We start from the raw sequence: 15,401 nt of genomic DNA, 5'->3' as shown, positions 1-15,401 counted from the left end.
GCTAATTGGACTGACTGGGAATTTCCATTTGCTCTCGAGCATGCTTTCATTTCTCATTAGGGATAGATCATCCATTTGAGTTAAATCAGCTGTTAACAGAACAAAACATTCAGTTTAATGAAAATCAGTGGTATAAAATCCCAGATTTTGCAGAAAGTGCATTAAGAGGCAAAGCTGGAAGGAATTCAGCTTCAGCTATACCAGACAGAAACCTATTCAGCTACAAGGCATATGCTAGAGCTATGGAGGAAAAGGTGCTAATGCAACATGCTTTATGGTTGTAGTCCAAAATAAGAACAGATCAGTAATACAAGCAGGAAGACACTAATCTGCTGGCTGTGTATGAAGGCATGTAACAGTATGGCTGCTATAAAATATGCCTCGTTCTTTATTCATGTAAGCTCCTGGACCTTTCGTAGCTGAAGCACTGCAGTCAGAATGCGCAAACTGTTAAAACCAGTATGTGAGATTTCCATTTCGAGTACCGGCAGCCTCAGATGCAGGCTGCCGATGAAGCAGCAGGGATGTAGCTGCTTAGACAGCATGGGCGGCATGGGTCCAGCCACACTGGGCAAGCAGTTTTCTTGGCAGGTCCAGTATGCCCTAAAGCAGGCGAGGAGCAAGGGTTGCTGTCCTTTGCATGCCACTGCTCTCCCTCAGCACACCTGGCTGACTACAAGTTGTAAGAGGAAGGGAAAAGTAGAGTAGGCAGAAACAACAGATGAGGATTGTTAGGACAGGCAAGGGATGAGCAGTCACAGTAAAGGGAGTATCAAAAGGGAAAAAGAAAGCCTGGATGAAGTGAGGTACATGAGGAAGGAGAAAAAAGCAGGCAAGAATGGCAGTGATTCAGAAAATGCGCATAAAAAGGAGAAATGGCTCTTTTCCCCTCTTGTGAGGCAAGGCAAGTGTGGTTCTGGGAAGATGCTGCTGTTTACAGTGTGTGGTAGCACCTGATCTTCTGTTGTTGGAGGTTCTTTCCCAGAAGCAGACAGGAGATGATGCATGAGTGCGATGTTACACCCTCGAGGGGACCATCAGCAGCTCTGGGGCAGGGAGGTAGCTTGATGCTTGTAGTCAATGTGAGCAACACTGTAACAACATTGTCTGCTCCAGATGCCCACCCTTCCAAAAAGTTACTGGAAAATGAGATGACACTCAGAATAAAGCCACAGGGATTAGTCAGGTATCTTGGAAAATCCTACCCTGGCACAGAAGACTAAAAAATTGAAGTTTCTCAGACCAGATTGTAAATCTGAGCTTGGAGTCTTTGGTAGCAGATCAATAGTACTGCAGCTGAAGGGTGTGAAGCATAGATTTGGTACAGATTCACTTCTGCCTTCAGGTATTTATACATTTGTATTCATCCTTGAATATGCGCATTGGTCCCACAGGAATGTTATGCTAGATGCGGCGTCACCTCTTTATGCAGCCACAGCTTCCTACTGGATCAGGTGTTGTCTCTCGTGTCCTGGCAGACGTCATGCCGGCATTAAGCCTGAGGTTGGTGTGAACGCTGCCATGGGTGCTTGGGCAAACTCAGCACACACAGCCACGTCCTCCTGCCTGCTCCAGCTCCCACTTGGTACCGCAAGCACCCGCTCATGGCGTGGTGGGGTCCCCATGGCCCAACCCCATGCCTGGCCTTGCTGCGTTCACCTTAGCCTGTCTCAGATCCTCAGAAACGACTCCTTCCCTGGGCAGCTGTGGGCTCCCTGAATTACTATTCTAACCTTTCATCTCCACAGTTTGGATTTATGGTGCTGCTTAGGTAACCAAGGAAAACCAGCTGTAGTTCATAGTGCATATTTACAGATGCTATCTAGCACTGCTTTGGTATGACTCAAAATTTGCTCAAGACAGGGAATTCAAGGAAGCTGCCAAGAGAAGCTACGTGTTAGCAATAGGACTGAGAAAATCACTAATGAAATAACAATTAGAAAGGGAAAGATAAACTAAAAGGTTTCTTGTATGCCAACAGCATTACTTTGTATTTTTTTACTATTATTTTTTACACAATGATCCAAGTCCTTTATTAAAATAAACTGGTTTGGACCATGCAGCTGATGCTCTGAGGAGCAAGATGGCTTTTTCATAAACCAGCATGGTGGGCTTGATATTATTATACTGCGTTCACTGTATGTCTGGTTTGTGGGTTGGGTGTTTTCTCTTGTGGTAATGCTGAGGCTAAGGATTAATTTTCGCTAGCACTTTAAAATCCTAGAGGGCACCACTGAACAGTTTTGAACACCGGGCTTCCTTTACGAAGATTTTACAGCTGTTGCTGTTCTTGTGTCATTTTCACTTTCCTTTCTTTTTACATTAAACTTCTGTTAAAAAAAAATCTTCAAAGGAGTAAATATGCAGTTAATGGGTGAGTACAGAAAGAAAAAAACCTAATATACAAGAAGAAAAAGTATTATATTTAAAAAAATTAAGCTGTTGCTTTAACGTAGTCTGTGTAAATTGCCCCAAACGAGATGTCAGGCTGGCAACTCCATCTGCATCCACTTGCATATTCCTACAGGGGTACAATAAGCAGCTGATTTCCCAATTAAGCTTTCCCAGCAAAGTAGTTTTGTAATTTAGACAGACTCAAAAGTTTGAAAAATGAATACATATTCATGAAGTACTAATAATCCTCAGTCTAGAACACAGCTTTTAGCTGAAAGCAGATATGACTAGCTCATGTATCACTCACCACACAACTAAAATGTGAACAAGGAAGAAATGGCTGAAACCAGCAGATTGTGTTTTGCTACGACAATAAATAATAATCGTATTCTGACTCAAGTGCCAAATGTATAGAGCTTAATTAGAGGTCAGTAGAGCATATTTCTGCTCAGCTGTTCCATTCACAGCAATTAACATGTTCGTGTAGCTCAAACTCGGCTGCAGAACAGATTTCGAAGCGCTGACTGAAAGCAGTACCAGGGATGGTGTTCGGCCGCTCCCAGCAGCTCAGGAGCAGCACACCCGGCACCCGCCTCCACCGAAGGTGAGGGGCGCGGTGTCCGCACCTCCATCGCGCGGAGGGCCGGAAGGCACCTGCCCCGCGGGCTGGGGAGGCCGGGCCCGGGCCGGCACCGCGCCCGCCGGGCCGCCTGTCCCCGGCCTCGCCGGCGGCACCACGCCCGCCGCGAGGGCCCGCCCGCGTGCTGCGCCACCGTCTCCGTGCCCGCAGCTCCGCCGGCGCCCGCGTCCCTCCGAGCCGCGCGTCCCGGGTACGGCCCGAGCGGATGGCACCGGCACCGGCACCGACCCCGCCCTGCGCGGCGCCCGCAGCCCCCGGCCCGGCGGCCATGTGCCGCGGGCGGGGAGCGGCGAGCACCGCCCGCCTGCGAGGGCGGTGCGGGGGGCGGGCGGTGCGCCCCTGGGCCGAGCCGGCGCCTCGTCCCGCCCGCCCGCCCGCAATCCGACCGGGGCCGGCGCGCTGCCTCCCGCAGCACACGGGCTGCGATCGTGCTCCCCGCGGCGGCGGCGGCGGCGGCGGCGACGCTATGGAGGGGCACCCCGCGCCCGAGGCGCCGTAGAGCCGCTGCCCCGGCCGCACTGCCCTGCCCTGCCCTGCCCTGCCCGGCGATGGGAGCCGGCTCGGCCAGGGCAGCTACGGGCGGGACACCGCCCCCCGCCGGGCGGACGCTGCCGGCGGCGAGGAGAGGCGAGCGCGGGCTGAGGAGGGCGCCATGGGAGGCAGGTGCGGGCGGCCCCAGCGCTCCTCAGAGCCGGGCTGGGGCGCGGCGGCGGGGAGCGGGGCAAGTGCGCTGGGGGGAGCGGGGCGGCAGCGAGGGCAGCGGGGCCGGCCCGGCTGAGGTGACCTGCGGGAGCCGGGCGCGCCGAGGGGAGCGGGCGGCGCGGCGGCAGGCGGGCGGCGGCGGGCTGAGGGACGGGGTCGGCCGCCGCGGAGGCGGGCGGGGTGGCGGTGCTCACCTCAGGAGCGCGGGCGGAGCGGCTGCCGCCGGCCCGCCCCGCTGCCGCTGCTCCGTCGCGGCGCTCGCCCTTTGCCTTTCCCCGGTGCCGGCGGCGGTCCCGTGGCCGCGGCAGCACGCCGTCATGTCGCTGCCACCCGCCTGCCCCGTCGCGGTGCGGGGCCGAGAGACGGGCGGGCTGGCGCAAGGCAGCGACCCGCCGAGCTGCGCCCGTGCCCCCGGCGTGCGGCGGGTCCCGGTACTGCGGAGGGAGCGGTCCGCACCCCGCGCAGACCGACCTGCGCGGGGGGGACACGCTCAGCCGGGCACAGCCTCTTGGAAAAGCAGGGCAGGTTTTGCCTTCCAGTTAGGCTTTCCTTGCTTTTTTTCTCTTTCAGCTGCGTTACTGTTCCTGTAGAGACCTTGTTGCTTCACCTCAGACCTATGTGACTCAGGCGGAAGGATCATGACAGAAGTTCTCTTCTCTGCTGCTTTGAATGGAACTGAACCCAACCTGTTATCCAGCAGTGGCTGGTCCGCGGGAAATGCCACCACCAAGTGTTCCCTGACCAAAACTGGCTTCCAGTTCTATTACCTGCCCACTGTCTACATCCTGGTCTTCATCACTGGGTTTTTGGGCAACAGCGTGGCCATCTGGATGTTTGTCTTCCACATGAGGCCTTGGAGCGGCATATCAGTTTACATGTTCAACTTGGCACTAGCCGATTTCTTGTATGTCTTGACTCTGCCTGCGCTCATCTTTTACTACTTCAATAAAACAGACTGGATCTTCGGAGATATTATGTGCAAGCTGCAGAGGTTCATCTTCCACGTGAACCTGTACGGCAGCATTTTGTTTCTGACTTGCATAAGTGTGCACAGGTACACGGGAGTGGTGCACCCCTTGAAGTCACTGGGGAGGCTGAAGAAGAAGAATGCAGTGTACATCAGCGCCCTGGTCTGGGTCATTGTGGTGGCCGTGATTTCTCCAATACTGTTCTACTCGGGAACGGGGATAAGGAAAAATAAAACCACGACGTGCTATGACACAACAGCTGATGATTTCCTGAGAAGTTACTTCATTTACAGCATGTGCACCACGGTGTTTATGTTCTGCATCCCATTCATACTGATTCTTGGTTGCTATGGGCTCATTGTGAAAGCTCTGATTTACAAAGATTTGGACAATTCTCCTCTCAGGAGAAAATCGATTTACCTGGTTATTATTGTGTTGACAGTCTTTGCTGTGTCTTACCTTCCTTTCCACGTGATGAAGACCTTAAATCTAAGAGCCAGGGTGGATTTTCAAACACCACAAATGTGTGCCTTCAACGACAAGGTTTATGCCACCTACCAGGTGACGAGGGGTCTGGCCAGCCTCAACAGCTGCGTCGACCCTATTCTTTACTTTCTGGCAGGCGATACCTTTCGAAGGCGGCTTTCCAGGGCAACCAGGAAATCATCCAGAAGAAGTGAGCACAACGTGCAGTCGAAGAGCGAGGAAATGACTCTCAATATTTTATCAGAGTATAAACAGAACGGAGATACCAGTTTGTGAACAAATGTGAAAGATTTGGGAACAGTTTGAAAAAATCCTCCGCTTTGAGACACCGTAGCGCTACAAATGTGTGAGGAAAATCTTACCAGTCTCTCAAAGTTGTTTTAGGTAAAGCCTCAGTATCTGGTCTTAGAAAAAGCTTAACAAAAGCAGTGGAGGAATTTCAGTGGAAAATAACCTGTCAAATTTCTGCTTTTCCCTCTCTTTACAATATTCTCATTTCTTTCTGACTTGTGTCAGATAAAGTAAAATGAAGTAAATCCCCTACAGGAAGAAAGCAATCCAAGTGCTTCTGTTTTAATGACTTAGTGTCTCACGTTTAGAAAATGTTCTCAATCAGCCTCTCTTTAGAAATGGGAAATAAAAATAAGAACGAGCAGTATCTTCTCTTCTGAGGCTCAGTCCACATACCTAGCCTTCCGCTCACTTGCCATTGGCAACAAGTATTGAAATCAAAGTCACGATGCAGTTATCTCACCTTTATAGTTTTATTATTTCTTCATCCAGTGTTGGTAATTATTTGGTAGTTTGGTGGCATTTATGATTCAGTCTTCTTTGAGTGCCGGTGTTTTACAAAAAGTAGGCTTACTGATGTGTGCATGATTATGCTTTCAGATTGCAATGGTTGTTCATGAAAAATCTGGACCACCCTTAAAGGCAAATTGGCTTCCAGGTGAACTGACACCTTGGCCACTGGCAGACAGATAAGCAGGTCTCACTAGGAGCCGGTGCAGGCAGGCGCCTGCTTCGCACGTGCACATAGCGGTGCGTTTCGTGAACAGATGTCAGTGAGCAAATGCGTGGGGAGGTGATTTGGTTCTGAGCAGCTGATAGTCCGATCCTGCCTTCCATGCTGAGGAAAACCGGCGCGTTGTCAGCGGGGGAGCCACAGGATAGGGTTGAGCATGGACTGGGCTCACCTGGGGAGTGCCTGGCGAGCTCTGCGGAGCTAGGGTGAGCTGCCCTTCCCACAGGCTGACCAAGAGCTCGCTGCAGCGCGAGTGCCTGACTGCTGGTGTTGGGAGCCTTGCTGGAGGTCTTTACGGGTAAAATGTGAGAAATGTGTGTGCTGAAAATAACCGTACCTTCGGAGCAGTAAAACTGCAGTCGCTTGAGTTACCTGCGTTTTCATTTGGTACAAGAGTATTTCTGTTCCTGGCAGTCTTTAGAGATAATGTAAGAGTTGTTTCCCAAGAAAATGGTTATTAAAATGGATAATATAAATGGATTATATTATATATATATATATAAAATAGTTGTGAATTAGTTTTTTTGTACTGTGACAAATAAATCACTGTATTAACAAGATGTTGCAATGGACTACAGACTAAGCGTGGCCCTTCGTTGTATATCTTCTCCAAATGTGGAATAGGTCATCCAAAATTAGCCAAACTGCAATATTGTGTAACACAAGAGCTAGTAATCAGAGCACAGACGTCGAAATCTTACATGGGCAGTTTTACTCATTTCTCATATTTCTAAGAAATGTATTTGAAAATATTGTGTGCAGCATGCTCTGAATTATAAATTTAGTGTACGAAATTTAAGTTCTGTGTAATCCTAAGGGTGATTTTAACAGATCTTTGTTTCTTCAGTCTTCATAGTAAAATATTTACATTTTACTTACTAATTTCCAGTGATTGGTAACAAACAAGAATAGCTCTAGTTGTTTTCTTGACAACATTGTAAAGCAGCTTCTGTTCACATGTACAGCTTCTTAATCCGCAAACTCCCTATTTATTGAACTTATTTATTAGAAAGCTGAATGTAAAGTATGTAAAGTGTGGTTCTCAGTGTCCATATGCAGAATTGGGCATTAATGGCAAATTTAACAGCATGGTTCAATCACTGTAAAACTGTGTCTTCTAACAGAACATCTTTATAATAAACTCAATTCCACCCTGACTATTCACTGTTGATATGTAACCTAGTGATAAATTAAACTACTGATTTATAGCCTAGAGATAAATTAAACTGCTTAGGAAGCATAGCTTCTTAAAGCAGTGTTAAGCTCTCATTTAGCCCCATAAGATGAAAAATGTAGAGGTAGTGAAGACATTCCAGCCAAGGGTCAATTGCTAATTAATCCCTACTGACAAAAGACTGTGGAACAGCACAGCCTATTTATATCACCGGAGAATGAGCCTGATTCACAATAAATGACTTCTCCTATTATGTGATTATTTGAGACTTCATTCAACTGAGGCATGTCTTGTTTGGAATGGCAGATGAATTAAATGGAGAGCGAGCATAAAAATAGGATATTCTCTGAATCTGCCTCGGTAGGTTTAAAATCATCTTCATTTCCTGGCATTTCGTGGTCTATTCCTCATTTTTCTTTCACTTAGGAAATAAAATGTTCCACTAATACATGTCTGAAAAAAGATCTTGAACAGCCACAGCAGAATGTGAAGCCGCACGCCCAGGTTGGTCCTTATGGAGTTACTTACAGTTGTTTTGCAATATGTCTCTCTAATATGGCAAAGTTGGGTCACTATTACAGTGTGTATGAAATCCAACAGTGTTCTACGGGAACACCTGCAGCAGGCTGGGCGTGATGCAGGAGAGACCCACGGCTGGATGGATGCCCTGCGAGCGTGACCCACCTTCTGGACAGCGCTGCCCTTGTTGTATTGTCTTTCCCACTGTCTTCTGGGTCTTGGACACCTGCAGTGTTTTTCTCCTTTCCTCATGAACCTGTTAAAAGCTCTGTGTTTTGCTTTGCCCCGCTGAAGAGGACTGTCCAATTGGCCAGTTGAATGCTGAGGTCTGTTCTGACACTTCATTTAATGAAGATCGCTCTGACTGGTTATCAGGCAGCTGCAGTCAGCATCTTCACCTCGTGGAAGCGTACGGGAGCCTCCCGCCAAACACTGAGAAGGATCATTAAGCACATTTTACACAGTTTGTTTTCCATCTTTCGGATCCCATGACCTGCAGAGCCAACACCTCAAACTGCATCCTGCTCCGATGCAACTCTTTGCTGTGTATATACTGAGATGTCACAGCCTCCTCCTAATCAAGCTGGAACTTGAAGCTGAGCCTCAAAATCTCATGTAAAGCTCCTGCTCTTTTTTTGAGCATTGCTGTATTAGACGTGGAGTAGTCAGAACCACTGCAAAGTCACATCAGATTCGTACCTCCTCCTATGTGATTGCTTTTTACCTGCAACATGACAGAATGGTGTCTGTTGGACATGACCTGGATGAACCCAAGCAGCTCCTCTCCAGGCAGTGTGATGGCTGGAGCCATTACCTCCTGGGGAACTTGCAAGTCTGTTGTTAAATATTTGCCTTTTGGCACTTACCCTTACTGTATATTTGTGGAAGACAGTCAGTCCACCAACCTTAAAGGCCCAAGGTGATCCCTGTGTTCATCTATAATCCTCTGTAATGGGCGTAGCCAGAGAAGCCTTTCCTAAGCCACTTGCCTGGAGTTTCCTTTTGGTCTATCCAGTATGCAAAGGAAACGCAATCTCAGCTACAGCCTTTGGGCTGTTAGTTAATAATCAGTGATGACAAGGGTGTTTTGTTTACTTGGAATGAGATTCAGCTCATTGTCTCACTACAGGAGACCACCTGAAGTTCCACCTTCGCTTGTGTTGTATTAGCTTTCAACTACCAAATGAGATTAAACCTTTTATGGTTTTGTGGTTCTGCTTTTAACCTATTTTTTCTCTGGGTATATTTGGGAATCTTTTAATAACTACAAATCCTTCACTGAACACACCAAAATGTTTGAAGTAAATAGTTCTTTAGAGCTTAGGTTTTGCCAAAGCGTTTTACAATGATCCAGTCAAAACAAATCATTATTCATTAGCTCTATTTTGCTTTTTCCGGCTCATAGGGTTAATTTTTTTCTAATTTATGCCCATTAACTCTTGCATATGGTAATTTTTAACTCAAAATAAGTATGAAACCTGCACATGAACTGCTGTCACTTGTGCATTTTCACAACACAGCACCATGGATTTTGTACTTTAATCCATCTTATATGACACCAAGTTAATGAATTAAGGAGCAGATACGGGGAATCAGAAGTATTTTGCCTGGCCCTGCTTTCAGCAGGAGGTTGCAGTAGTTGCCCTGGCAAGCTGCCTCCCAACCTGAGTTCCCCCACACCCTGTGGATGGTGGCTGTGGGAAGCTGCAGGGCTGTTGCTATGGTTGACGGACCACAAGTGAATGCTGCAGAGCATCCTGTTGCCTTCCTGTTCACGCAGGACAGAAGCTGCAGGTTTGTTCCTGTAGTGTGGGCCCATATACTAAAGCCCCAGGGCCATGCCAAGTTCTCCTGAGCCTGGCATCCTCCTCTTCCTTGATGGGGAAGGACAAGGAGGATGGACACACACAGAGCTCTGGGCACCCGGCCGAGTGGCAGGAGCCCCGGGGAGCGGCACTGCCGCTGTGGCTGCTCTGGCTGCTCAGCTCAGTCTGTCTGGAGGCGACTGAGCACGTGTCCTGCAAAGACCTGGGCAGAAGTCGCTATGGAAAGGGGCTGAAGGGGCTGCTCTTCCCCGCTGCAACCCACAGATTGTCCTACCTGGAGAGTCAGGTCTGTAGCAGTTAAACACACTGGCCACGGAGGTGCCTGGAGGCAAAAAAACCTGATAATTGCCTTTCTGGGATTCTTTATCCTTTGTCACTAGTTTTTTTTTTTCTTCAGATTGGTCCAGAACAAAAATATTAATAAAGAGTGATGTCTTAGCACAGGTATTGCTTATTTTTGTGATAAACTCATTATTTTTCAAGTCTGTACATCCGTGTTTGTTACCTGCAGTGGTTAGTCTTCCCCTTGGGTAAAATTTTTGAAGGCAGCTATAAGCCTGAAGTTGAATATGAAGAACATATTCCAAGCTTCTGAGCAGCGAGGTTAAGCAACTGGGGATAGTGCAAGCACTCGGACCAGTAAAGCTGCAAGGGGAAGTGCTGAATTTGGGTGGAAGTTGGCTCAGACAGACACTAAAAGCCCTTAACTTTAAGAAAAAGCCCACAGTGTAGCTGCTTGAATAGGACTGTTTCACTCTCCTTACATTTGTGGTATTATTTCTAACTTCAGGGGCTTTGCACTGAATCAGAGCCTACTACAGAACAGTAGTTCTGCAGCCTAATGCTATTGGCACAGTAATAGCAAATATTTTCAAGATATACGACTTGTGAATTAAAACTACTACTTATTTTGTGGCCGTGAGGTAAAATGTGTTTCAAGGATATAGGTGAAAATGTCTATTTTTCTATTGTACTGTGATTTTGATATTGTTGAGCGAGTTCAATTTTTGTGCAAATACTAGTGAAATTTTATTGCGATACCCGCAGATACAGTGTTACTTGGTATTTAAGCTCAGGTTATGTAACTGCTTTAATTATATAGTAGTAAAAAAAAAAAATCCCCTTATTTGTCTATACTTTCAATGAATAAAAGGATTTTGTTTTTTAATAAAGCACGAGGTGTACTTTCGCATGTACATTTACTGTTAGGCATGGCTTTTAAAGTTACAACTATTTTTAGTGGCAGCAGAAGTGCAGCCACAGAGTTGCTGGCACTGTACCTAGCAACCTCACTTTGAAACTGCTCCAATAAAATTATGAAACACTTTTTCTGCCTTTTGTATTCTTGCAGTTAATTCATGTTTCCAAGTGATTATTCAGGCAGCAATATGTACTTAAGAACAGATAACAAAAGATTTGCAAGCCATATGAAACTTAAAACCTTGGGAAAGAACCAGGCGGATTAATTGAGAATAAAGTGAGTAAATGAGTGATGCTTCGTTTTCTAGGATTTTAGGAGACAGCATGTCCACAGGTGGCAGGTGAGCGACCCACCTCCTAACACAGAGGACATGCATATATGTGTGGTTCAGCTGGTGGAGGGCACTCCCCAGCATCGCTCCCGTTTCCAGCATTTGGCTGGAGAAGAACCTGCTCCCAGTCCCACTGTCCCTTCTCCTCGGCAGCTCTTTCTTACGTATTTATTCCTGTGGTTACTGTCCAGCACATGCAACTGCAATCGGACAGCCTGGAGTGCACTGCCTCATCTGTACAAAGCTGAATCTGTCTTTACAGAAACTTTCCTTTTTTCTCTTTGGCAGTGGCTGCTGCATGTTGATTTTGTTGCAGGATGCAGAGTGACTGTTCCTTCCCAAAACACTTAGCATCTAAAAACTAATTCAAATATTCAACCCTCTTTTTTATCCATACCTTATCTGACAGTATGGGTATTTCAGGTTTTATGTCACCCTCTGTTTTCATGCCACTGACTTGTTTTGCTGCCTGCAGCTACCCTAACTTCACACAGCGTGGACTTCCGTTCTGCTTCCCTCTTTACTCACGTGGGACAGCTGCAGTGCCCAGAGGCACCCTGCTCCTTTGGCTGGGGATGCCGCTGGCGGAGCTCAGGGGGCTCCAAGGGGCCAGGCGCAGGATGCTGGGACCCGTGCCTCTGCTGTCTCCTGCATCCCAGCTTCCCAAAGTAGCACAGCTGCTTCAGGGGACCTTTGGATAATTCCTGCCATCTTCTTTCTGGCCCAGTAACTACACGAGGCAAAATCCTGAAGCAGGAACCAAGGGCCCAGACCCTCAGCTGCAGCTGCAAGAGGAGGGACAGGTCTCTGTTGCTGAAGACTTCTTGCTCTTGCAAACTGAAGGTACAGGGTGCTGATACTGATAACGGGGTACAAAGTGCAGGTACATGGGATATAATATATCAGTATTCAATTTATTTCACCTGCTCTACTTTAGAATTTATTTACCTCATTTTCTTTTTTTTTCACTCAGTCTTGGTTTATCTTTGCAGTTCATGAAAATGTTTCAGCTTTGCTGTAAGATTCCTTTAATTGTAATGATATTTTCTTGTCAGTAAATGGATTCATCTTCAACAAATAATGCTCTTTCATGCCTTCCCAAAGTTCCCTCTCCCATCCAGCACCCACTAATATCCGACAGCCTCTTCCACCATCCACACAGAAACCTTTAAATGCTCACAAGTAAGTCAGGTCTAGAAGCACTGGAGTTTGTAAAGCTTTACTCTCACTGATTTTATTGAACATAAAGGGCTGTAAACAGCATGTTTTAATACTTGAACTGATATTGTGCATTTATTTCTGCCTTCCTTTAACCTTGGCCTAAGGTGAAAATGCATTTACTTTTACCCATGCCGATGTGAGGCAATGCATGAACACGGGGAAAATTTGCTTATAAACTTTTTTAGAATCAGCTTAGAGCATTAGCCAGTAGAAGACAAGCCTGTGGTGACAAGCGATGGGCTGAATAGGTAAATAGTCAAATAAATGTGAGTTTTCAAACTGTGCAGCTCAGGTTGCTGCTGCCAGCATCAGGCTTCTGCTCCAATGAGAGTGGAAGGGAGATACTGGGAATGCTGCTGTATGGTTCAGGCTGCATTCAAGTGGGCTGGGCTGAGAGTAGGACAATTTTTGGGGGCCACTGGGACAAGAGATTCATTCCCCTAGGGTTTACCCTGAATTATTACCAGCAGTGATGTTGGCAGCCACTGCACAGTCCTACTGGACTCAACAGGGCTCTAGCCCATAGCCTGCATCCCCACAGGGCTTAAACCTGACCGAGGGTTAGGGGTGAGAAATGCAGGACTGTTTGGCACAGCTGAGATGGAACCAATCATGTCTGCTGGCAGGAATATAAATACCCAGGGACTTCACGAATTACATGGCAGCTGAGTGTGGGTGTCACAAATTTTAGCAGTGCCTCCATGTGAGGTACAAAGAGGACAGTGAAGCACCAGGTGTATTTATAGCCCCTGGGGTGCACACAGTAGCACAGTGCTGGTTGGGGAGCAATGTCACCCCTCTGTGGGGTGGCAGTGACCCCCTGCTCTCCCCAGCCCCGCAGTGGGAGCAGGGTGCAGAGGTGACCACCTTCCCATCAGCTTGCATGCTGCTGCTGGCCAGCAGCTGGGCTGCGCGAATGGCTCATCTCACTGCCAGGGCAGCAGCTGATGTGCAGGAACTGGGTGGGCACCCTCTGGGGTGCTTGCTCCCCTGCAGGGTCACGGCAGCCAGCACTGTGCAACAGCCCACAGGAGGGTGTCCTGAAGCTCGGGAATACACCAGACTTCCCTGCTGAGATCCAGGCAGCAGCTTCCGTGGGGAAACCCGTTACCAGGGTCCTGAGCAATTGTGCCTCTGCCTGTGTGGGTCCCACCGAGCCGCTGCCTGCCCATGGGAGCATTCTTGTGTCTCTGACCGACCAACAGATCCACTCATTTAAAGTTCTCAAAACACCATTTACCCTTCCTGGCATTCCCGTGTAGCCAAGGAACAGTAGAGCTATTTATGTAAATAATTTATAAAAGTCTTCTCCATTCAGTTTGTGGCTCTTCTGCAGCAGCACCAGCAGCCACCCTGCATGCTCCTCCCAGAGTCTGCAGCAATGTCTGGGGGCCAGACTGAAATCTATAGGCAAGAGCCCTGCTGGTCTCATGGACCTTACCCGGGAGGGTGGGTGCCTCAGCTCTGTTTTATTAATGTCAAGAACTAAAGCCAGGTCCTAATACATGTTACTAGCCATTGTCGGGACTGCTTCCAGGCTTGTATTGTATCAAAGGAACACGATAGCTGTGAGCTCACCATGATGCAGGGCCTGGGGTATCCTTCCGCCTCTCAGCCAGACGCCCAGGACATGGTCCTGCTGGGCTTGTCCCCTGCACGAGGGTTGCAGGGGCACATGCCTTGGTGCCATGTGGGCATGCAGGCATCCACTGCCCCCCTGGCAGCACATGCTCTCCGACAGAGATGTCTCTGTGAAAATGGGGTTGATTGGTTAAAAATGTATTTCCTGCCACTGCAAATAATGACCTTTTGTAGGAAACTAATTTTTCTCCAGGATGGTGACAGAGAAATGATGCAGCTACGGAGCTGACTCCAGCTCAGCAGAGTAGAGTAAGGGGCAGGCGCCAGGGCTAAGGGGCAGGCGCCAGGGCTAAGGGTCAGGTGCCAGGGCAGTGGCAGTGCCAAGCCGGCACAGCGCCTTGACTGACCTGGCAAGCAGCTCAGGAGAAAGAGGAGTGGAGAATGCAAGGGGTGAGCACTCAGGAGAACACAGAACCAACTTCTGAGCTGTCAAGCAGTTTGGGCTATTGTAGTGCCAAGGCCCTACCCTTGATATTAGGGCACCCAAACAGACAGAAGGAACTGACAGAGGTGAGGAAAGAAAGGTCCTGCACATAGCCAAGCATCCTGATCCAATGCCTGGAGGCTTGGGGCACAGCCCTGGCACCAATGGGTGAGGACTTGCTCACTTGGTCCCTCTGGGCCCTAGCTAGGAGAAGCTCTTGGAGGTTATACACAGTTTTCATACCAAATATTGTGCTATTAATGTCAGAATTAAAGAGTACTTTTAAGAAATTATGGAAGTTTCAGTCTTTGCAGACTACTTGCATGGTAGAATTTGAATATCCTGAACATAAACACCTGGGAAGTTCAGTCCTATGTGGAAAATACATAAACTTTGCACTGTAGAGGAGAAATTATATATTTGATATTACTGGCCTTTTTTTATGTTATAGTCGTCAAACAATGCTGCCCTTACGAGAGACTGCTGTTTTCTTTCACTGATCCTCCCATGAGCAAGGAGTGTCAGCTCCGCCACTGGTGACCAGGAACAACTCTTGCATGGCTGAACTCCTCCTGTGCTGAAGCAGGACAGGGATCTGGACCTGCCACCTCCCTGCCACGATGCCGGGCTCAGGCAACCCAAAGTTCATTACTCCCCCTTTGAACATTGCACCTGACACTGCAGCGTGCAAGTCAGCATTAAAGAGAAGAAACTGCAGTTCTGCTGCTGCTTCTTTGCCTGGGTACTGCACAGCTCCACTGGCATTGGCCACCCTTTGACTGGCTCTTTACTTGGCCAAAACATGTCAAGCAGCAGTTTTGGGTGTCCTCAGGGCGGACAGAAGCTGGTT

At 48.2% G+C, this 15,401-nt stretch overlaps 1 protein-coding gene across 2 annotated transcripts; it reads left to right on the top strand.

Moving 5' to 3' along the window:
- The first annotated feature begins 3,384 nt into the window (after positions 1-3,384).
- Positions 3,385-11,060, top strand: P2RY1 (purinergic receptor P2Y1). 2 transcript variants are annotated; one of them, XM_065674731.1, is made up of 2 exons: positions 3,385-3,697; positions 4,307-11,060. In XM_065674731.1, exon 2 carries the CDS (start codon positions 4,375-4,377, stop codon positions 5,464-5,466), a length of 1,092 nt encoding a protein of 363 aa, XP_065530803.1. In that variant the 5' UTR covers positions 3,385-3,697; positions 4,307-4,374; the 3' UTR covers positions 5,467-11,060. The 2 variants fall into 2 exon arrangements, with proteins under 2 accessions (XP_065530803.1, XP_065530804.1); XM_065674732.1 differs by lacking the exon at positions 3,385-3,697 and adding an exon at positions 3,877-4,167.
- Positions 11,061-15,401: the final 4,341 nt, after the last annotated feature.

The sequence above is a fragment of the Lathamus discolor genome, chromosome 3, assembly GCF_037157495.1.
Source record: "Lathamus discolor isolate bLatDis1 chromosome 3, bLatDis1.hap1, whole genome shotgun sequence".
In the NCBI taxonomy this organism is placed as follows: Eukaryota; Metazoa; Chordata; class Aves; order Psittaciformes; family Psittacidae; genus Lathamus; species Lathamus discolor.
The sequence above is the reverse complement of the archived record's forward strand: the minus strand, read 5'-3'. Positions and strand labels throughout refer to the sequence as shown.

Excerpts from the sequence above, each read along its gene's own strand:
- P2RY1 (XM_065674731.1), top strand. The coding sequence starts at position 4,375 with ATGACAGAAGTTCTCTTCTCTGCTGCTTTGAATGGAACTGAACCCAAC.